The sequence below is a fragment of the Anabrus simplex genome, chromosome 10 (assembly GCF_040414725.1).
Source record: "Anabrus simplex isolate iqAnaSimp1 chromosome 10, ASM4041472v1, whole genome shotgun sequence".
In the NCBI taxonomy this organism is placed as follows: Eukaryota; Metazoa; Arthropoda; class Insecta; order Orthoptera; family Tettigoniidae; genus Anabrus; species Anabrus simplex.
This window is the reverse complement of record NC_090274.1, coordinates 53,872,864-53,897,794: the sequence shown is the minus strand read 5'-3', so window position 1 is coordinate 53,897,794 and position 24,931 is coordinate 53,872,864. Positions and strand designations below refer to the sequence as shown.

Below are 24,931 nucleotides of genomic sequence, written 5' to 3'. Positions count from 1 at the left end.
ATGATTGCTGGTACAAACAGGTGGGAACAATGGCAGGAGGGCACTCGGAATGAGGAGATAAAGGCTAATTTAGGAATGAACTCGATGGATGAAGCTGTACGCATAAACCGGCTTCGGTGGTGGGGTCATGTGAGGCGAATGGAGGAGGATAGGTTACCTAGGAGAATAATGGACTCTGTTATGGAGGGTAAGAGAAGTAGAGGGAGACCAAGACGACGATGGTTAGACTCTGTTTCTAACGATTTAAAGATAAGAGGTATAGAACTAAATGAGGCCACAACACTAGTTGTAAATCGAGGATTGTGGCGACGTTTAGTAAATTCTCAGAGGCTTGCAGACTGAACACTGAAAGGCATAACAGTCTATAATGATAATGTATGTATGTAATGTATGTTTATTCCATAACAACTGAACAGTTAAGGTGTAAGAACGCAACTGTAAGCCTCAACTTGTAGGATTCCAGCAATATATAGAAGATATTTTACATTCATGAGATGAAATGGACTGTATCATTATTGACCTGTCCATGGCTTTTGGTAGGCTAGATCATGGGAGATTACTGATGAAAATGAAGGCTATTGGACCAAACAAAAAGAGTGGTTGAATGGGAGGCTAAATGTCTAGAAAATAGAACTCAGCTGAAGTGTTATCTGATCCTGTAGTGATTAACGTGGGGGGTAGGGGTTTCCCACAGTGTAGTACTTTTGGACCTTTATGTTTTCTTATGTATAAATGACTAGCAAAATCTGACAGACGTTGCCCTGCCTGTGTACATTTATTTACCTCAGCATATACGACACTAATATTGGTAGTTTTTTATTACTTTTACATTTCATCCTCTCCCCTTGGGCTGGGAGGGGTGTCCTGCCCCCATACTATTTGATAAAAGCAGAAATAAGTTTTGAGGAACACATCATAATCTTCACATACTGTTGGGTAGGCAACCCGCTGATCGGACTTGTCTTGCAGTTTGCTTATCTTCCCCTATTTCATTTTTTACCCCTTAGTGCCGAACTACCAATCAGATTTCGTTCAAACCACTTCATAATCCCTCTCAGATGCATTAAGAACAAACTGTGAAAATTTCAGCAAAATCGGTCCAGTAGTTTTTGAGTCTATTAGCTTCAAACATACCAACATCCAATTTTATATATATAGATATGGGTAAAAGAACTTTAGTGGATGATGATATACTGTACGGAATAGTAAATAAGTTACGGAATTGTGAGCAATGACTAAAAAAATGGCTAGATAATGTTGTGAGATGGACTGCAGACAATGGTATGATGATAAACAGGGTAAAAAGTTAGGTTTTATGTTTCACCAAGAGGAAATATTCTCTCATTCTCTCATGTTTAATTACTGTGTTGATTGGGTGACAGTACTTCTTAGAGATCACTGTTAGAACTTCATTGAGGTAATCACATTAATGAGGTGTCTGGCTCCATGACTAAATGGTAAGCGTGCTGGCCTTGATTCCCAGCTGGTTCAGGAATTTTAAGCGTAGTTGGTTAATTCCTCTGACACGGGGCCTTGGTGAATGTGTCGTCTTCATCATCATTTCGTCCTCATCACGGCGCACAGGTCACGTACGTGCATCAATTCAAAGGACCTGCACCTGGCGAGCCGAACATGTCCCTCGACACTCCTGGCACCAAAAGACATATACCATTTTATTAATGAGGTTGTAAAGATTAAGGATCTCTTTAAATTGTTACGAGGATATTTAGGGGTTGTAGTAAGTATTTAAAGGAGAGGGCATATAAGTCTCTGGTAAGACCTCAATTAGAGTATGGTTCCAGTGTATGGAATCCACATCAAGATTACTTGATAACGAATACTGTAAAAAGATCGAAAGGAAAGCAGCACGATTTGCTCTAGGGGATTTCTGATGAAAGAGTAGTGGTTATGAAAATGTTGCAGACTTTGTGCTGGGGATCCTTGGGAGTACGGAGACGAGCTGCTTGACTTAAGTTGTTTGTGATAAAGATATTGATTCCCATAGGGAACCTGAAATATTTCTTCCGAATGAGTAAATTTATAAAACCAATATAGTAGATGTCCAATAACGGACCAACTATATAGTTGGATGTCCAGTAACGGACCAACTATATTGGTATTACAAATTTACTCATTCGGAACAAATATTTTAGGTTCCCTATGGGAATCAATATCTTTATCATCTGATGGCCAGGCAGGCATCAGTTTTTGAAAAGGAGACTCTCATAGACTCTCATAGTGCATTGGCACTGCTGGTGGCTCCAAATAGCGTACGCAGTGGCCTCCACGGTATGCACTAGCCATGCGTCTTGGTAGGTGTGCTATTTACCAACTGATGAGCCCGACTTAGCACACTGGGGTGAAACGCTGGCAACCAGGAATGAGTTAGCTGGAAAATTTATAATGTCCAATAATGGACCAACTACTATATTTTGTTATAAGCTGTTTTTTTCCAGGTGTCTGTGGAGAGATGGCATGGTATGACATTAGTAGACAAGTAAACTTTACTGGAGCTTTCAAAAGTAGGAAAGAAGATTAAGTTGGAATTCAAGAGGACAAATTGGGGAAAATATTAATTTGTAGGACGAGGAGTAAGGGAAAAAACCAAATTTACCAGAATAACCAAAACCAAAAACCAAACCCCATGGTACTACAGCCCTTGAAGGGCCTTGGCCTACCAAGCAACCGCTGCTCAGCCCGAAGACGTGCAGATTACGAGGTGTCATGTGGTCAGCACGACGAATCCTCTCGGCCGTTGTTCTTGGCTTTTTAGACCGGTTACCAGAATAACAGGAATTATAAATCACATCATGAAGCTATCTCTTGTCCAAAAACACACTTGCTTACGTCTTTATAACAGTTTAACCAGACCAACCCTTTGCTACGGCAGTGAGGCATGGACAATAAGAACTCGAGACATTTCCAGATTTACAGCACATGAAATGATGTTCATGCATAGAACAGCAGGCTATACAAAATGGGGTTGTATAAAAAATGAAGACGTGGTTAAGGGACTGAATGTGAAACCAGTAATCAATTTCATCTATGATTACCAAGAAAACTGGAAACATCACATTCAAAGGATGGAATCCGGAAGACTACCAAAGGAGATTCTGCGCTACCAACCAAGAGGACACAGATCTGTAGGACATCCAATGAAGCGATGGAAAGAAAATGCAAGACCGTAATGGGCCACATGGCCCAATACTTGGAAGGATGATTATGATGATGATACAACCTCTCCTGCCCAAATGCCAACCTCACCTTCCCGGGATGAACAAACCTGTTTCCTGTCAATTACGGAGGAAATGCTGTAATTTCAGCTAGTCCATTAGCTGAGAGGTGGCAGCCCCACTTCCTTTAGGCTCGCAACCCGTCGGAAAGGCGCATTTGATTTGCTTTCAAGTCTTGCAAAAGGAAAAATGCAAGACCGTAACGGGACACATGGTCCAATACTAGGAAGATGATGATGTTGGAGTACGGGGTTGAAATATTGTATTAAGGGAAATGTTTGATAAATTTGCAAGCTCTTTGAAAACATGTAAATTAAGGCTAGGTAATCAATTGACAGCAAATCTGCCACCTTGTTGACAGTACTAAATGCAGATCAGTGATGATGATTGATGAGCAAACCTTTATTGACCACTATAATGTGAAAATTCAACCAAAATAGCTTGGTAAAATTACCTCTTTATCCAAAATCATGCTGTTTGACATTTAGAAGTTTACTGTTTGCAGTCACTATTGTAACATAAGTTTTGTGTTATGGTAATAAGGATGTAATCCTGTATTATGTTACTCATGTGCCTGCTTATCATATTTCAACTAAGAAAATGAGGGAGTTCCTCCTTCAGTCATTAAGCTATGTTCAGATATTAATAAATAGGTTTTTTTAAAATTTTATTTTATGATTTACCATTTTTTTATTCCTGTGTGATCTATAAAATGGCTTTGTTTTCCCTCACTTCATTGATCTTTCTGTTTCTCTTTGTTGTTATTTCTGTTGAACCAGGCTTGTTCTTGAAGGTAAGGATGCCTTGCATGCTTCATATAGTCCAGTAAACTTAGCTGCTAGTGTACCTGAAAGAAAATGCTGCTTCTCCAGATCTTCACAGAGCAATTGCTTTGTTATGTTCGATACTGGCCTCTGAAACAAGTGTTCATAAACTGATGAGAGATAGCTACTATTACTATTAATTGTTATAAATTTCATTGGGATCCATATTGACAATTATCAGTTACAAAATGAATTGTAAATTAAGGTCAACCTAGTTGTTGTTGTTGTTATTATTATTATTGTTATTATTATTGTTATTATTATTGTTATTATTATTGTTGTTATTATTATTATTATTATTATTATTATTATTATTATTATTATTATTATTATTATTATTATTATTATTATTAATGTATGGACCCAATGGATCACACAAAGCTCTAACGATTCTGTTTTCTGAGTTGCCAAACAGCTCTCGTCCTTTCTCCATGGATCCTTTTTCGTTCTTCTGTCAACTTTGCTCCAGTCTTCTTTTTCACTTCGTTCTCTGGTTGCACTTTTCATTCATTAATTTTTTTCCTGTAGAGGTTTCTGTCCGCGGTGTCAGTTGAGTTCATATGGGCTTTTTCCAGATCCTTCTTCACTTGCCGGGCTGAGTGGCTCAGACGGTTAAGGCGCTGGCCTTCTAACCCCAACTTGGCAGGTTCGATCCTGGCTCAGTCCGGTGGTATTTGAAGGTGCTCAAATACGACAGCCTCGTGTCAGTAGATTTACTGGCACGTAAAAGAACTCCTGCGGGACTAAATTCCGGCACCTTGGCATCTCCAAAGACCGTAAAAGTAGTTAGTGGGACGTAAAGCAAATACCATTATTATTATTATTATTACCATCTTCACTTCCAGTACCCATGGAATATTTTTTAGATGTTCTATGTACGTGAGAATCTTGTGTGTCAGTCTACTTGCCGGCAGTCTGCGAACGTGCCCATAAAATTTCAGATGTCTTTTGTGGATGTCTGCTGCAATGTTGGAAAGCTCTTCTGTCACTTTGCGTGACCTCAGTCTATATCCATCTTTTGTTTTTTGCGGGCCGAGAATTTTCGTCAGGATTCTTCTTTCTTCTTTTAAAATTTTTCTAGGTCGCTTTTCCCATTTAGTGTAAGGGTCTCACTGGCATATAAGACTTCGGGCTTGATTACTGTATTATAGTGTCTGATCTTTGCATGGCGGAACAAGCACTTTTTATTGCAGATGTTGTGAACCCTACCGCAGGCTTTCCGAAATTTTTGTAGGCAAAATTTTTGGGCAGCCTTCTCGCCTCCCGTTGGTTCAAGTATTTCTCCCAAGTACTTGAAGTGTGGTACTCGGTTGATTTGCCCATATGTCATGTTCAAATTTTGGATGTCAAGTTTTGAGCAGAAGAACTTGGTCTTTTTAAAGGAAATTTGTAGGCCAACCTTTCCATCACGGCTGTGACTACATCATCTGTCAGTATGGCCCCTATGGCAAGGTCAGCTGCGAAAGCGAGGCATGATATCTCAATACCGTCTTTGGGTCGTCCTAGTCATATGGGGCGCCAGTATCCCATGTCTTTCAATGCCTTCTCCCACTCACGGATGACTTTGTCTAGGACGAGGTTGAAAAGAAGCGGAGATAAGCCGTCACCTTGTCGGACACCAGTTTTAATTGGGAATGGTTCAGAGATCTCCCCCATGAATTTAACTTTGGAGATAGTGTCAGTGCCTTGATGAGGTTGAGGGTCTTGGAATCAAGTCCCAGTTCCTCAAGAATAATGAAGAGAGACTGTCGATCAACTGAGTCGTACGCTTTCCTGAATTCAACAAAAATGCAGATGACCAGTTTGTTCCTCAATGCTTTGTATTTAAGAGTTGCCTTCAAGTTGAATATTTGTTCTGCACACGAGCGACCAGGGCGGAAGCCTGTTTGATATTCGCCAATACTTTTTTCAAGTTGTTCTTGCGTTCTCTTCAAAAGGCAAGTTGAAAGAATTTTTTATGTCACTTGGAGAAGAGAAATGCCCCTGTATTTGTTCACGTCAGTCTTATCTCCCTTTTTGTGTAATGGGTGGATGGGGGCACACTTCCAATCCTGAGGTAATTCTTCCGATTGCCAGATATCTGTAATGATTTGAGCGAGTTCTTTGAGGGAGTTAGGTCCAAGATTATTCAGAAGTTCCCCAATGATGCCATCTTCTCCGGAGGTCCTATTGTTTTTAAGTTTGAGGATGTGGCCGCGGATTTCTTCCTATGTCGGTGGTGGAGATTCTGGGAAAGTGTACCTTGGGGGCTCTTGATGGAATCTTGTGAGAGGCTCTGGACAGTTGAGGAGATCAGCGAAGTAAAGTGCTATTTCTTGACAATTTTCGTGATTACTGAGTGCAAGTTTTCCATCTGATCTTTTGAAAGCCAGGTTTTGAGGAGCATACCCACGGACTTTTCCTCCGAATTCCCTGTAGAAATCTCGTATATTGTAGTTACGAAAGTTATCTTCAATTGAGTCCAGTTGTTGCTTCAAGTGTTTTCTCTTGACCTGCTTGATGATTTTGGCTACTCGTTTTCTGGTTTCATTGAAATATGTTTGGTTTTCTGGGGATTTCTTGCTGTTGTATTTCTGGAATGCTTCTTTTCGTTCCTTCAAGGCACGTTCACATTCAGAATTCCCCCAAGGGTGTTTAGTATTCTTTTTCAAGGGAATTTGCTCTGGAGCTTTCTGGATGATTTTGTTGCAGAATTTCTCCCAGGTGCCTGCATGTTCCCTTTCCCACACTTCTTGCAGATTAGTATTTCCAATCTATGTCGTGTCAAACTTTGATATGTGTGACCTCTTATGATGAATTTTCTTTGGGGTGAATTTTACCTTTATCCTCCCTAGGTAGTGATTGGAATCAACGTTTGCTCCTCAGCGTACCTGCACATCGTGTACCTCTCTCTGCATGGGATGAGAGATGGCAATGTGATCGATTTGAAATTCACCGATCCCTGGAACGGGAGACCTGCAGGTCTTCTGTTTCCGTGGAGATTTTCTCAGAGAAGTTGACATGATTTTAAAATTGTTTTGTTGACACAGTTCACTGAGTCTCAACCCGTTTTTGTTAGTGAATTTGTGAGCAGGGAATTTGCCAGCAGTTTTCTGGTGTTCTTTTTCTTTACCAATTTGTACGTTAAAGTCACCCAGCAAAATTTTTGTATCCTCTTTTGGAATCTTCGCCATGATTTTCTCAAGTTTTGCCCAGAATGTGTCAGTTTTTTGCAGTTCTTTTTTATTGTCCGCGTTAGTGGGTGTGTGTACATTCACTATTGTATATTTCTTGTTAGCACATTGGATTCGCATTGTCATGAGCTGGTTGCTTATGGGAGTGACTTCTTTTATTGAGCCTACTATACTTTTATGTACCATGAAGGCCATTCCTAGTAAGGGAGTTCCCTAAGCAACTCTCCTGTCCGTTTTACTCGTGAAGATCCAGTAGTTTCCATAATCATTTGTGTCCTCATCAGTGAATCTCGTTTCCTGCAGGGTAAATATCTGGATTTTCTGTTGATCTAGTTCTGTCACAAGTTTGTGCAATTCACCAGGTTGGGCTAAGGTATTTACATTGAACATGCCAATATATGTGAAGGTTTTGGATGTTAGTTTGCCAGAGAACTCTGACTTTCTCTGTGTTCGTGATTGCCTGGGTTCCCCAGAATCCGAATACCCAGTAGCTGTCTCATGATGTGTGGATTGGTTACCACCTGGGATAATGCTGATTTTACTGTCACGAACCATCATAGCTAGTGATCAAAGATTGGTCCAGTGTTTCCACTGGGAAATCAGGACCAGGGATTGCTAGTTCCTGGAACGTAACTATACAGCCGTACCTACTAGGTAAACAGGCGCTGACCACTTCGCCGCTCGATCCGAGTCAGACGCGAGGTGGATTTTATTTTTGGTTCTTCCGCCCTCTCAGCCATTGAGACATGTGTCCTCTTCTGCCATCAAAGCCGTTGACCACAGTTCTAGTTTCCTCAGTTGATCCGCGAGTGCTTATTTGACTGCGTCTTATTCACACTTGTCCTGTATATCTACAGGAAACTTCCCCTATTAGCCATTGGGATGCCCCGTGTCGGGGTTGAGGACTCCATCCCAGTGTCTCACGCAGGGTTATGCTTAGTTCATACTCAGTTCGGAACTAAACCCCCACGTGAGCTGACCGGGTATTAATGTATTATGCTGTCCAATACATATGTGTCACATTGCCAGTCTTAAAAATGGCTGGCAGTGTGACCTTGCCAACAGTGATAGTAAAAGGAATATAGCATATCTTATTCGTGGTTTCTATGGAATTGATGACAAAAGAAACAAAGTGAGTGCAGTTATGTCAACTCTAGATTGTGTTATCTATAGAATAATTGTTGTATTTTCCAAGATGGCAGACATTTACGGCATGAAATTCATATTAAATATGAACAACAACAAAATCACAAGATAACGCTCACTCACTTATAACACCACAACTAGAACCACCATTGTTCCTCGGAAGCCATAAAAGAAGTACAGTTCTTCTCTATAAGCCGACAAATGACGCAGCACCATTACACATCATCATCATCATCATAATCATCATCATCTTCCTGTAACAGCTGCAGGTTACACAAGAACAAAGAGTGCCCGAACAACCCTAATAAATATAGAAGAATGGATTAACCCTACATGAGACAATATAAAGTTACACAAGTGTAGGCAAAAGAGTGAGGCACGTCAATCATTTATCTGAGGTCCGCAAGTATGGTTCTTGAAGATCATGATGGACTTCTTGAGAGTAGTAATCTCTGTTCAGCCAAAGGTATTGCAAAAGTTGACAAACAATGTAGGTATGGTTCCTCGAGCACCTAACATTAAGCCGATTACAGAGATGGATGATAGCTTATACTTTTGCTTATAGAAGCCCACCACTTCTTCTTTAATTCGTCTTGTTTTTCTCTGCCTCGACCTCTTCTGGTTGTTTCTGTTGGTCTCAAATCGAATTGTTTGATCAATGATGAAATCTTCAGAACAGAGTGGCTTAAAAGCAATAATTTCAAAGCATCCATTGCTTCCTCTGTTCGAGAGATTGTATACTTCTTCATAGACATTATAACCTTGTCCTCTCAAAGCATTAGCTGTCATTGATCCAGCTACATTATGGTGTGAGGTGTGTAGTAATTCACCATGTGGACAGGATCCCAGGAAATATGAAAGACATTGGCATTCATTTGTATTGCGTCACGCCATTCATTGCAAGACAGTCCTTTATGATCACCAATCCATGCATTCACCGGAGCATACTGTTTAAATAGGACTACACCTTTGCCTTTATGCTCTTTCTTGCTCCAGTTGTCAAAAGCTCTTTTTCTCAATTCAAGTCGAACTTTCTTTGTATCTACAAAACCATGCCTTTTGTCTCGAATAGATTCTGTTTCTGCGACATTCAATTTCTTGCAGTGGGGTAGGTACATTATTGGTCAGTATATGCTTTGGCTTGTTTCAGTCATTCACTTATGAATTAAAAGGCAATGTTGGCCCATTCATTACACTGCTCATGGCATTACTGCAGCATTTTATTAGTCACATGGCCAGTCTGAGTAGCTCAGACAGTAGAGCAGTGGCCCTCTGAGCTCAAGTTGGCAGGTTCAATCCTTGTTCTGTCCAATGGCATCAGCCTCATGTCAGTAAATTTACTGCTCAGGAAAGAACTCCTGTGGGATAAAATTCCTACACCTCAGAATCTTCCAAAACTATAAAAGTAGTTGGTGAGATGCAAAACCAGTAAGTTTTAAATTAATAGTCATGTGCAGTTATGTGAATGGTACCCTGCAAAAGAGCCAAAATGTTCACAGTCCAGGGCCCTATTTATAAAACTCAACAGTTGCAGCAAAACAATCTCACTACACCGAAAAACAGGAGGTGATATGAGTCCGCCCTGTCATTGCTATGATATAGATGTTGATTCCCATAGGGAACCTGAAATATTTGTCCTGAATGAGTAAAATTATAATACCAATATAAATGGTCCGTTATTGGACATTATAAATTTTCCAGCTAACTCATTCCTGGTTGCCAGCGTTTCGCCCTCGTGTGCTAAGTTGGGTTCATCAGTTGGTACTTAGCACACCCACCAAGACGCATGGCTAGTGCATACCGTGGAGGCCACTGCGTAGGCTACTTGAAGCCACCGGCAGTGCCAATCCGCTATGAGAGACTTTGTCTCTTTACCAAAAATTGATGATTTATATTGGGATTGTCAATACTATACAAAAAACTGTTTTATATGGTATTATCTAATCGTACATGTTTCGAGAACAGAGTACATTTTCTTCATCAGTGAAAAGTATTTCCTAAAATCCTCGAGGACTTGATCAAAATCACATGCTACAACATAATATATACATCTTACAAGTAAAAATAAAGGACTATTACTATTATTAATTCTTCTTCTATTAAAAACTCATCTCATTCCCATTAACAGGATTACAACAACAAAAATTCAGCAGTTAGATGTAAATAAAAACTGTTGTCCAATTTTTATTTTAAAATATTTAGAAAATGTCTCTTCTTTATTAGTAAAGTATCTTGCATATAATCTCCTTAATAATAATAATAAACTTGTGTGTGTCAAAATCTTATTCAAACTCAGTTTCACAGTGCAGCTCCATTTATACTCCCTGTGTGGGAAAATACTTCTTAACTGTTAAAAACTTTTGAGCCAGTTTGCAGTCTACTCATCCAGTATTCTATGAAACAGAAAATTTCTCTCTCTGCAAGATTAAAATGAAAAGACGACTTAATAATTAAAATTGCATTAGCAATTAATTTTCTTCGATCTGTTACTTGGTTTGCAAAATGAAATGAGGAAGTGAAGGAATGTAAAAATGTCTTGATTTGCACGTAGTCCAATTGTCTTTATGGGATATTATGTAATTTTTAAAAATAAAGTAAAATGCACTACTATACTTGAATATGTTGCGAAAGAAATAATAATATTAATAAATTGACAGTTGATGAACCCAAAGCAAAATCTGTTTTATCAGGAATACCTACAGGAATGAACTCAAGAATATAGAAAATTGTAAAAAGTCTGATACCGTTAGTATTATGGAAAAAATGTATAAACTGAGAACTCCCTGATTCAACGTTTAATTCTTCTTTGAGGAAACAATTTTCCAAAAGAGGAAGTTATTTAAATTTGGTAAGTATGATTTAGGGGCTGCCTGGCCGAGGCGGTAAAGGTGTGCTTGGTTTTCCCGGAAGGACATAGGTTCAAATCCCCATCAGGAAGTCATAAAATTTAAGAAACGAGATTTCTTCTTCCAGAGGTGCACATGGTCCTGAGGTTCACTCAGCCTACACCAGAAATGAGTACCAGGTTAATTCCTGGGGGCAGAGGTGGCCGGACGTAGAGCTAAACACTCTACCCCATCATGTGCCAAGGTTGCGGATAGTGGAAGCATTTACCTTTCACCCGTCCAAGGGCCTCATGGCCTGTACAGAGATGACTGTGCTTTACTTTTTTTTTTTTTTAAGTATGATTTATGAACATTATGCTTATGGTAACTTTTGGGATCCTTTACAACTATTTCTTTCAGTAAGGTTGCAGAATATCCTGAAGGTGCTCTTCTGTTTATCCATTCCTTTCCCTATTTGTTTGTTTCTTCATTTCTCAGCCTTTAGAGTGACTAACAACATCTCTGCCATAGCTCTAGTTTCTGCAAACAAAGATGTGAGCATCCATAACAAATTGGTAATCATCCTCCCCCTTATCCAGCTTCTGCCACCTTCTCCACCTTCCTCTCTCCTTCCACCATTCCTCTTCCATCATTTTGTTCCAGTCCATGTTTCTTCTTCTTGCACTGCTCTTTATCAAATCGATCCACCTTGTTCTGGGTCTTCCTCTCGCTCTCTTTCTCTCGAACTTCTTCTCCATCATCTGTTTTGGTATTTTTTTCCTCCTCCATCCTCTTTGCATGTCCAAACCATCTTAGTTTATTCCTATCAATTCTGTCATTTAGGTTTTCTATTCCAACCTCCTTTCTCACATCTTTGTTTCTCACTCTATCTGTCCTTGTCTTTCCTACCATACTTCTTACGTATCATTTTGCTGACTTGAATTCTACTCTCCTCCCTGTCTGTCATGGTCCAGGTCTCAGTTGCAGCAGTCAATATGGGTGCATAATACAACCTGTGACAATAAAGTTCGGTAAATAGTCCTCGACTATCAACATAGAAAAACAATGAACGACAGCGACCTTACTGTCCTTCGAAATAGGCCCCTCCCATAACTATGCACTGCTGAGATTGGCAATACATGTCCTGGAAACTTAGCAAAAAGGCTTCTTATGGGGAGGTGTTCAAAAGCCTCATCACGTTTCGTTGGATGTCAGGAATATCGTCAATCTCTTTCCTTTCAAAGCGAGTTTGAGTCGTGGGAATAGGAAGAAGTCTGGAGGATTGAGATTTGGTGAGTATGGGAGATGTTCAAGTTGCACCACCCTCTTTGTTGTCATCGACATTAAACCATGAACCTTGTTGTGCATACTGGGGTCGTACCCTGCATAGACGTTTCATGAAACGGGTCAAAATTTCAATGTACCATGCAGCATTCAACGTCGTTCCCTCAGGTAGAAATTCCTTGTGAATAATGCCTTGACTATCAGAAAAAAAGGTGATGAGCATCATTTTGACTTTTCGGCTCTGACGTTTTTCTGACGAGGGGATCCCAGAGAACGCCATTCCATGCTTTGCAGTTTCATTCAGGGTCGTACCTGATACACCAGGTTTCATCCTCAGTGGCGGTACAGTTCAAGAAATTTGGTGTCGCATCCGCCGTTTCGACAAAATCCTGTAAAGCTTCTAGACATGCCTGCTTCTGATCGTCATTCAAGTTATGTGGACAAGACGAGAACACGTTTTCGTCCTCCCTAACTTCTGGGTAACAATTTGTCGCATGGATTCATGGTTAATCTGCAGTTCATCCGCTAACGTGCGCCACAGTTAATCGCCAATCGTTTGTGATAAATGTCCTCATCTTCTCAATGTTTTCATCACTAACGGCGGTCGCCGGTCTTCCGTTACGGGGGGGTTGTCAGAAACATTTTCCCAGCCTCCTCGAAAACGGGCGAACCACTCGTACACACACGATGCTCAACTGAACAACGTTGGGAGCAGGTGGTCAGAACCTGCTGCTACGCAGGTGCAGCGTTGTGTGTTACCAGTGTTACCGGATTGACCGTTCTGACTTCATTCACCGAACTTTGTCACAGGTTGTACATTTTCTTAGTACACCCTTATTCCAGACAGAGTATCTTACATTCTGGTAGAACACATTGCCCTATTGCACTCTCTTGCTATCTCGATGTCCATGATAATACTGAAATAAAACTCAGAAGATAATCATAAAATTACAGTATTTACAAGTGTTTCCATGAAAACAACCATCATTTCTCCTTAAATTAGTTGCAAAAGCTACTGTCATCATGTAAAATTAGCCTTTAGTTAACTACTGCTAACCCTTGTATTATGTTACATGATTATGTTTCTATATTAACACCATAAGTATGGAAATGCCAGTCTCATTCACAGTGCCTTACTGAGAGAACTGTTCATCTCTCCCAGATTTGATTTCCCTTCATAACACCAGGCAGAGCCTTTCTTTTGGTCTGCCAAAACATACAATGACAGACCACAGATATTGCTGGCTGTTGATGGCGCTGGACTTCCTGAACAAACTTGGAGAATTAGTGGATATTTTCCATACTTCACCTACTGAATTTCAAAGGGCACTGTGGAGTTTATAACAGGTTCATCAATAATGAATATCCATATTTTAAAATATTGTATTCTTCTTCTTTTATGACCGCATAAGAACACTTTAGTCAGTCCATCGTTCAGGTCTCTTTGAAGGGATTGTTCGGGCTTTGCGGTCCTCCCAGTACTTCTTCAGATGCTCTGATCTTCATGCCCTTTCCTCATTTGAAAATATGTGTGTTGTTGGTTTGTTTCGTGTAAGGGTAAAGCGGAGGTTTGTATTCTTGTTTTGTATTCAATTTTATCTTATTTGTGGTGTCTTCTATTGTAAGGCCTATTTCCTTCAGATCCTCTCTTACTTCTCTGATCCATTTACATCCTGTTGTGGTATTTTTTGAGATGAGATTGTGTTGTACTAGTTGTTTCAGAAGTCTCGAATCCTGCATCCTCATGATATGTCTAAAGAATCGCAGTCTCCTCTTATGCATAGTATCTGTAATGTGTTCTAGCTCTTTGTACATGACTTTGTTAGGCATTATCCACCACTGTCCATCTTTCTGGTATTTTTTGTTGATGCAGGTTCTTCCAATCCTCCTTTCAATTTTCTGAAGTCTGTCAGTCTTTCATTGTTTATTCAGGTGAAAAAGTGTTTCTCCTTCATATGTAGCTTCCAGTTTTATAACTGTGTTGTAGTGTTTAATTTTTGTATTTATTGATAGACATTTCTTTTTGTAGATATCCCATGATAATTTTTGTGCTTTAACTAATCTTTTTGTTCTTGTTTAGATTGAGATTTTTTCATTTAGGTTATGTGTTATTACTCCTCCAAGATATTTAAATTGAGTTACTATTTTGATTTTATTGCCATTTATGGTAACTTCTTTTTATTTTTCTATTTGTTTAACGTTGCACTAACACATCGAAGGTTTTCGGCGACAGAAGGATGGGAGATTGGGAAGGTAGCGACTGTGACCTTCATTAAGGTACAGCCCCAGCATTTGCCTGGTGTGAAAATGGGAAACCACAGAAAACCATCTTCAGGGCTGCCGACAGCGGGGTTCGAACCCACTATCTCCCGAATGCAAGCTAACAGCTGCGCGACCCTAACCGCACAGCCACTTGCTCAGTGTAACTTCTTTTAGTTGTGTTGGTTTTTTTGGGGCATAATTTCTGTTTTTTCAAATTATATTTTCCAATTTTATTTGCATTGTTTTGAAGTTCTGATATCTGGGTTTTTTGCTTTATTTATGTCCACTGCTAGTAATGCTAAATCGTCAGCGAAACCCAGGCAATTTGTTTGGATTTTTCGGCCAATCTTTATTTTTAGGGGACATTTCCTAAACCATTCCCTCATTACCATTTCTAGAGCACAGTTAAATAATAGCGGTGAGAGCCCATCTCCCTGCCATAGTCCAGTTTCAATTTCAAATGTCTCTGATGTTTCACCCCTAAACTTCACTTTTGATTTGGTGTTAGTGAGAGTCAATTTTATCATGTCTGTTAATTTGGGGTGTAGTCCAAGTTGTCTTAAAATTTTAAACAGAGATTCTCTATGGATGCAATCATAAGCTTTCTTGAAATCTACAAATGTTATCACCATATCTCTGTTTCTTCTCCTGTTATAGTCCGTTATCAACTTAAAACTCATGATCTGATCAGGACAGCTCCTCCAGGGTCTGAAACCTCCTTGATATTCACCTAGTTCTTTCTCAATTGTAAACTTATCCTATGATTATTGAAAATATTTTGTATGTTGTCTAGGAACGAGATTCCCCTCTAGTTATTAGGGTCAGTTATCTCCTTTTTTTTTTTTTTTTTTTTTTTTGTGCAGTGGGTGAATGAGGGCTGTTGTCCAGTGTTCTGGTAGTTCTTCTTTAATCCTGATAGAGAAAGATTATTGATGTAGGGCAACTTTTGCTGATCTTCCTGCATATTTTCAGATTTCCACAAAGGTCTGATCTTCTCCTGGCGCTTTATAGTTTTTTAATTTATTCAGAGCTTGGTAGACTTCCTTTATTGTGGGGGGGATTTATGTTCTCTGGTGGTGTTTTTAACAGGGTGTTGGTGTCCAAATGAAGGAGTTCTATAGGTTCCTCACAATTTAAAAGCTTGTTGAAATATTTAGCCAGAATTTCTGCATTGTCTTTATTGTTATGAGCCAGCTTATCATTTTTGTCCTTCATCAGTAGGGTCGGAGGTTCATATTTTTGGAGCTGTTTCCTGAAGGTTTTGTAGTAGTCCCTTGATTGAGGTTTATTGATTTGTTCTTCAATTAACTACAGTGTGTCCTTATGATGCTGTCTTTTTATTCTTCTTAAGACTTGGGTAGTTTCTTTTCTCTGTTTTTGATAAGATATTTCTGTTTTTTGGGACTGATGTAATAGCCATGCCTGATGTCTTTTCTCCACTGTTTCATCACATTCACTGTTCTACCATTGGTGTTTTTTACATAGTTTAATTGGAGTCAGGTCTTCTGCAATTTGTTTAAGGTTGTGTACTAAGTCTTCAAGTTTATCTGTAATTTTATTTTTTCAATAGCTTTCTGGTAATTTTTGGGTTTGATTACCTGGGTAGGATCTATTTTTCTTTTAGTTTTAGGGGCTTGCTTTTGTTGTCTCCTCTGGGGAGTGAGTTTAAGTTTAATTTTAATTTTAACTATGTAGTGATCTGAACCTGTGTCTATTCCTTGGAGGACTTTGATGATGTAGATCTCTTTGTGGTGGTATTTGTCCATGCAGATGTGATCCAGTTAAAATTCTCCTTTAGTGTAGTCAGGGTGTTTCCATGTTTTGAGTTTTTGAGGTTTCCTCTTAAAACATGTAGACTTCTACGCAGGTCAGCTAGTCTCTCTCCATTTTCATTTGTTTTCTTGTGTGTTGGCCATTTTCCGATGATGTCATGGTATTTTTTTTCTCTGCCTAGTTGAGCGTTGAAGTCGCCTATTAATAATTTTACATGGTGTTTGAGGATGTTATCTATGGTCTGGTCCAATAGGTCCCCTGTTTCCTCATGGTCGTTTGAGGAGTTGTTTTTATTCCTGGGAGCATGGGCATTTATTATAATATACATTTTATTAGATGCCTTTAAGGTAAGCGTTGAGAGACGTGGAGACTGTGATTTGAATTCTTGAACTGAGTTGATTATTTTAAGGCTGACCAAAAATCCTGTTCCAAATTGTGGGACATTCTTCATCACTCTCTTCCCGGGTTTACCTTTATAAAGTCTGTATTATTGTTTTATAAACACATTGAGGTGATTATCGTCTTAAATTCAAGAGGAAAGATAGGAGGTTGTTTTTTTTACATACCTTAATAAATTTCTATATGCCATGTTAGTGGTACGGTAGACACTGAATCAAAAATAAATGTCTTGCTTCATACACTGTATCATGTCTGGAGTACAGATGCAATATCAGTAGTGATTCTTTGTCTGAGATGCACTAAGTCATGTATATTCTCACCATAAATAATGTTATACCCCTTGCGGGTGGGGGACGCACATGTAGAATACATCCGCGGTATCCCCTGCCTGTCGTACGAGGCGACTAAAAGGGGCAACCAAGGGATGCTGGTATTAGAACCATGAAACTACTATTGATTAGTACCATCACGCGGGAAATACCATGGGTCGCCTTTACTTATGAGTAGTACCACTACATTGGGTACACAATAGGTTTGTGATTAGTAGCAGCAGAGAGTGGTTCCCCTGTGGGTTTCCAGTACCCGTGATTATTACCATTGTGAGAAATACCACGGGTCTGGGCGTTGCCTGTGAGTTGTACCACTATATGAGCGACACCGTGGGTCTACGTTGCCTGTGATTAGTACCCACAATGTGAGGAGCACCACGGGGCCCGTCGGACCGCCACCCGTGCCTAGTACACCTAGTTGAGAGAACTCATCGGTTTGCGTTGGCTATGATTGGCGCCATTGTGTGAGAAACACCATAGGTCTGCGTTACCTGTACGAAGTACAATACTTGTGATTAGTACCATCTTGTGTGGAACACTGTGAGTCTTCGCTACTTTTGATTAGTACCCCAACATGACAAAATAGCATGGTTCTACTTTACTCGCTACATGTACCATTCTGTGGGGCCTTAGACGTGGATTTTGCACCCCTTTAGACATCAAGCATCCTCGATTCAGGATTCTGCTTTATGAGTGGTCCCTTGGTCAGTAATAAATTATATATGATCCTTCTTTTGCGTTGAATCCACTAATTTTTTTGTTTGCTCGTTTTTTGTTGTTTTTTTGCTGCATGTCCATCCATTCCTTCATGACGATTTTTTTCTTTTGGTCAGTGGATGATTTTGAATTTTTTGTTGTCATTTCATTTTGTACCATTAGGGGCCGATGACCTCGATGTTAGGCCCCTTTAAACAACAAGCATCATCATCATAAATAATGTTCTTAATATTTAGGTTGATGCTTTCACAGTCCATAATTATAGACGTGATACTTTACCGTTGGTCTATTGTAAGTGGTTCTCTCGTTTGTTACTAGATAGCTCACTGTGTGCTAGCCTTCTGAGCGGAAAGTGACTACGCCATATTAGCTCCAATTAAGATATTTTCTGTCCAATACGTATGTGCATCACCACATAAACAGCAAGATCATTAGTTGATGGCCTGGCTACACAACACATGTGCAGACAAGGTTTACATCACCCTATCAAGTTTAGGCAGCGGGTGGTTTCAAAAAACTCCCTTCTTTCCTCTTAAAGTCAAGGCCTTTATTGCCCTAACATGTCATCCAAATCGAGGCAGCAATTTTTTTTTAATATGGGTATTCTTTTTCAAGTAACCCTGTGTATGTGTATATAAAGAAAAACAGAAACAGAAAGAGAGAGAGAGAGAGAGAGTTATTTTGAGGAAAAATTTGAACTCTCAGAATATTCTGCAGAATAGTGCTGGTTTTTTGTACCTTATGTACATGTTGTGGTGGTAGTGATTTTTGTTTTAAGAGGAAGTACAACTAGGTAATCATCCTTTCTGAATAAAATATGTGGGGAAAAAATATTCAGTGAAGGAATTTCAAAATGATTTACAAAATAAAACAAAAAAAATATTATATTAAGCTGAAAAGGTCACAAACAGATCAAAAAGGAACGTAAGTTCCCTGAGTAACAGAACACTTGAAATTTATATACCCTTGATTAATCCATTCTTGCACCTGAAGCGAATGACAAGATCAGCAGCAGTCGCGTATGAGCTTGTATGAGCTCAAGTGTCTCCTGCAGGCCGAGCTTCCACCTTAGGCCAGAGAGATCGGCGCACTCCATGAGTAAGTGGGCCACGGTGAAGTCAAGAACACACTGCGGGTGTAATCTGTAGGAGATAAGAATGCGTAGATCTTCCATAACTTATCCTCAGCCGACACTAAACTATGGCCTCTCTCCATGAAGGCTGGAAAGAGGACCGCCACACGGTATTTGTCTCCTTAATTGCTCTCAGCTTGTTGGGAGTTCAGATAGATAGCCACTCTGATTCCCAAGACACCAAGATGGTTTGACGTAGCTGAGATTCATGTCAGACCACCTCTACTGGACACTGTTAAAATGCTCTGTGGTTTTACGCATTGGTGCCGACCACTGTATCTTTTACCTTAGATGCCCCCTTGTAAATATGTAATATAATCCTTTTTAACTCCATATATTAAAGTCCTCTCCGTGTAAGGACGTACCCTAAGGGTGCAACCTTATCCTTTCTCCCCTGTAATATTAAGGTACTGATTTATAGTTACTTTTCTTGCTGTTGGGTCTTTTTCAGTGTCGGTAACCATACAGTTTAGGGACCCTACTTGCCGATACGACTTCTTACATTTACCGTTAATCTGGCACATTGGCAACGTTCAATCACTGCCCTAGCGTGAATTGCGTGTTGCCACCGCATCACCGTTAAAGTCACTAGTGATATATGTAAGAGAATATTTAAAGTATATTTTCTTTTTCTGTGGGATTGTAAATATATTTGGCTAATACCAGGTAAGTAGAATTGTGGCATGTTCGGATAATGCATTTAATAACATTGTTTGTGTGAAATGATGAAAGTGCTCAAATACGCCAGTCTCATGTCTAGATCTACCGGTACATGAAATAACTCTTGCGGGACGAAATTTTGGCAGTAGAACTTATAACATTATTATTTTAAAATCCACAGTGAACTTGAAAGCTGACCTAAATTCCGTTCACGGAGCTTGGCACATTAGTATTCCTATATGTTTCCTGATAAGCTTGAAGATATAACCAGCCTGCAGGCTGAAAATATGCCCAATAATCTCTCTCCTTACTGGTTACCGGTATGGAAGAGAGAAGGAAATGTTCGCGCAAAAGAAAGGGAAGTCATTGGATGTCTGGAACTTTCGAAAATCACACTGCAAAGACTTATTAAATAAACTGCATCGTTTAACATGCCCCGCTTTTCAAGAATATGGTTATAGTACGCCTACTGTATATCAAAATAAAGACAGATAATTTGAGTGAGAAAGTGTGTTTATTTCCTTAATTCCTCATTGAGGAGATATTCATAATTATCTTGATTTATTTCATCTTATCTTTTATCATTTACTAGGGTAGGGAAACATTCATTATCGGTGTTTACATTGAGGTTAGTTTTTTATGGTATGTCTGGTGATTTTAATATGTAACCAGGCAGGTTGGCAGCAGTGATCAGCCATTACAAAAAAGAGAAAAGAAGAGCATCGGGCGGCGATATTTACTTTCTGGGGTATTTCCTTACGTGGCGATTACTATAATAAACATTGTTTTCTCATTGAAATTTTAGTAACATTTTCCTAACACTTCTGATAGTGTAACGTCAATATTTCATACGGACCACTGCTGCTGGACACTGTTAAATACTGTGTGGTCTTACCTATTGGTGCCAGTCACTTATCTTTCCCTTAAACTGCCCCCATGTAAATAAGTTAAATTAACCTTTATAAGACATACCCTAACATTTTTACACTGTTATCCTTCACAACTGTTAATTTACGGCCAACAGCTGATATGTTGGTATCCACATTATCAATGAACATTGTTTTTCTCATTGTAACTGACTGTAATATGTTAATATGATTTCTTAGTAATTATAATTTAATTACAAATCAGATATCTGATTTATGCCTTGAGGTAGTACTGTGACTGATGATGCCTTCAATGAAAGGCAAAACATGTCTCTTATGGAAATAAAGAAAAATTCCTAATCGTTCAAAATTTTAATGTATAGGTAATATTATAAACCAATAATTAGCATCCTACATGTAGCTGAGATTGCCATCATTTTAAATTCATTTCACTATTTTTTTTTATCAAGGTAACTGATGTATCCATACTTGATTTGAAGTAGTCAATCTCACCTCAGGAATGTTGGCAACCTGTACATAAGATATAAAATACAATATCTCAGTCCCACCCAAACAAGGAACAGAATTAGTAGTGTAACAGACTGTGGAAGCTTCAACTGTGAAAAGTGTTTCTGCCTTAAAATAAATATAATTATCTGGATTAAAACCCCTTATTTATTACTAAAACAAAGCCTATTCATTATTAAAACAAAGTTGAGCATTCCGCCAAATTACATTGGCTTTCATCAGGTCATGTGAAGTTCTGCTTCTGACAGTGATCATAGAAATTCTTGAAAGAACATCGAAGTTTTGACCATACTGTCCACGGCCTCCCCACTAACTGGACTCGGGTATCATCGCGCTGTGCTCTGGCGGTTGGCAGTGAAGTTACTGTCCTCTGTCAACAGATTCTGGAGTGCGTCGCACTGTGCCATGGTGGTGTTATGCATGTATTTATGGAGGAAAGGTCTCTATGTATTTGATAATTTGAAGCAGTCTTTCCTGTTGAAGTTATTTGGGCACAGCTCTATCTCCCTCACAAGTGGAGCATATATAATTATACAACCTGTGACAATAAAGTTCGATTAATAGTCCTGTACTATCAACATAGGTGAACAATGCACAACGGTAACCTTACTGTCCTTCGAAAAAGCCCCGTCCCATAACTGTGCACTGCTGAGATCGGTGATACATGTCCTGGAAACTTTGCAAGAAGGCTTCCTTTGGGATGGTTTTCAAAAGCCTCGTAACGTTTCGTTGGATGTCAGGAATACCGTCAAATCTCTTTCCTTTCAAAGCGAGTTTGAGTCGTCGATGCGTGACTTTCCGGCTCTGACCTTTTTCCGATGAGGGGATCCCAGAAAACGCCCATTCCATGCTTTGCCGTTTCATTTCAGGGTCATACCTGAGACACCAGGTTTCATCCTCAGTGACAATACAGTTCAAGAAATTTGGTGTCACATCTGCCGTTTCAACAAAATCCTGTGAAGCCTCTAAACATGCCTGCTTCTGATCGTCAGTCAAGTGATCTGGCACAAGACGATAACACATTTTCCTCTTCCCTAACTTCTGGGTGTCCGACTCCATGGCTAAATGGTTAGCGTGCTGGCCTTTTGGTCTCTGGGGCCCCGGATTGGATTCCCGGTAGGGTCAGAAATTTTAACCATCATGGCTTAATTTTGCTAGCAAGGGGACTGGGTGTATGTGTCATCTTCATCATCATCTCATCCTCATCACGACGCGCAAGTCGCCTACGGGTGTCAAATCAAATGACCTGCACTTGGCAAGCCGAACATGTCCTCGGACACTCCCAGCACTAAAAGCCATACGCCATTTTGTTTCCACTTCTAGGTGATGATTTTTCACACGGATTCATGGTTAATCTGCAGTTCACCTGCTATCATGTGCACAATTAATCGCCAATCATTCGTGATTAATGTCCTTGCCTCCTTAAGTGTTTTCATCGCTGACGGTGGTCGCCGGTCTTCCGCTACGGAGATTGTCAGAAACACTTTCCCGGCCTCGAAAATGGGCGAACCACTTGTGCACACACTTCAAGGACGTGCTTGATCTTCATAAACACGTACCAGCATCGCATGCGTTTCTTTCAGTGTCTTGCCAAGCTTAAAACAAAACTGTACAACGATCTTTTGGTCGTTCATGTTCCTGTTCACAGTTCAGAACCAACGCACTAAACACGCACTGTATCAAGCAGGTCTTACACGGCACACACAGGATGCTCAACTGAACAACGTTGGGAGCAGGTGGTCAAAACCTGCTGCTATGCAGGTGCAGCGTTGCGTGTCGCCAGTATTGCCGGATCGACCGTTCTGACTTCATTCATCAAACTTTATTGTCACAGGTGGTATTTATTTGTTTTAATACAATGAGCCACGAAAACCTACATTAATTAATTAGTGTTTCTGTCTAGTTTACATTATGAAATGATGTTCTCACACAGGTCAGCCAAACGGGCCACATCGTACCCGCTGATGGGTGGAGTCGGCGGCATCGAGCGGAGTGCCAGCAGTCGCTCGCGGCGATCCACTTCGTCCCGTTCGACTACTGGTTCCAGCAGCAAGCTCTGACACTTGCGCTGTTTATCCTCCTCCTGGTATATCGTTTATAAATTTATTGGTACAAAGAGAAGTGAACTGTTGAGAAAGAAAACTCGTAAATCAGAGGAAGTGTTGAATTCTACTTTTAGTTCGTCAAGTGTGTAACATCCCGCAGCCTCCTATTTAAAAGAAAAATGCAAAAAAAGTGAACCACCAAGAGTTATTTTTTTAAAAAATGAAAATTGAATAAAAGACAAATATTTTTGTTTTGTTTTAGTTCCAAAAAAGCTGATAATTTGAAGTGGTGGCAATTTTTTTTCTCTTTCTTTTTGATGAGTGTTGTGCTAATAAACTGAACTGCATTATTCTATGCACATCCGGTTCCTGGAAGGAACTTCTATAAAGTCTAAATAATTGTTCTTCTTAGCGAAGATCACTGTGAACAAATAGAAGTTATCTCGTTACTGGCCAACTACTGTACAGTATTCCTGGACTCTGATTTTGAAATGTAATGAATTACCAAGTAGAAACTATTTATCTTTGTGTTGCAAACAAATTGAAATCTAACAAGAGAATGAGCCATTTTATTACATCAAAATCATATCTCTCGTATTTCAACATGTATTATTTAGTAATTGAAGCCTGTATAAAATGTTTATCAGTCAATATGTTTAAAAATATGGGGAGGAAGGGGTGGTCATATTTATCAGTAATGACTAATTGATATTAAGAATATTAAAAATTAAATAAAGTCCATCACAAAATAATAATTGAAGAATTTAATAAATATAAAAATAGGGAATGAAAATGACATATTTATGCTTTGAGTGGACATTGTAGTATGTGTAGCCCTTTAACAGATAGCCATAATTTTTCATATTACCTTCGCATACCATAGGATTGTGTGTGTGTGTGTGTGTGTGTGTGTGTGTGTGTGTGAATGCGAGTGCGCAAATGAAACTGGGCAAGTAGTTTATAAATTTGTTAAAATACCTATTTCCAGAGCAGGGTGGACTCAAGATATCTTATTCATAAGTTGGAACTAACAAACATAAAAGTAGTAGGAATTACTGCTGATAGAAACAGGTGGGAACAATGGCAGGAGAGCACTCGGAGTGAGGAAATAAGGGCAAAGTTAGAAATTAGCTCAGTAGATGAAGAGGGGTCATAAGTTGAATGGAATTTTTTGTCTTTTTTTTTTTTTTTGCTAGTTGCTTTACGTCACACCAACACAGATAGGTCTTATGGCGATGATGGGATAGGGAAGGGCTAGGAGCAGAAAGAAAGCAGCCATGGCCTTAATTGAGGTACAGCCCCAGCATTTGCTGGGTGTAAAAATGGGGAAACCACGGAAAATCACCTTCAGGGATGCATCAGTGGGGTTCGAAGCCACTATCTCCCCGATGCAAGCTTGCAGCTGCACGCCCCTAACCGCACTGCCAACTCGCTCAGTTGAATGGAAAAGTATAGGTTACCTAGGGGAATAGTGGACTCGTCCACATGAAGGGTAAGCTAAGGTTACCAGACATCCCAGTTTTCCAGGGACAGTCCCCAAATTTTGCTTTTTGTCCCTGAAGAAAATTTGTCCCTGGAATGTCCTCCAATGTAATCATTTATCCCCCAATTTTCAGTGCTTATAACTAGTATAGTTTTAAGTGAATAATAACAATCCACGACTCTCGTCATCTTTAGAAAAGCTACATATGCAGTGTACTGATATGGTATATGGAACAGACAAGATTTTCTTCTG

The 24,931-nt window shown here is 39.6% G+C and overlaps 1 protein-coding gene across 1 annotated transcript in view; it reads left to right on the top strand.

Moving 5' to 3' along the window:
- rdgB (retinal degeneration B) overlaps nucleotides 1-24,077 on the top strand; it is a 689,086-nt gene extending 665,009 nt beyond the window's left edge. Inside the window, exon 27 of the mRNA XM_067154865.2 lies at nucleotides 23,085-24,077. Coding sequence (XP_067010966.1) covers nucleotides 23,085-23,211 — 127 coding nt within the window. The 3' untranslated portion in view covers nucleotides 23,212-24,077. The remainder of the gene's footprint in view (nucleotides 1-23,084) is intronic.
- Nucleotides 24,078-24,931: the final 854 nt, after the last annotated feature.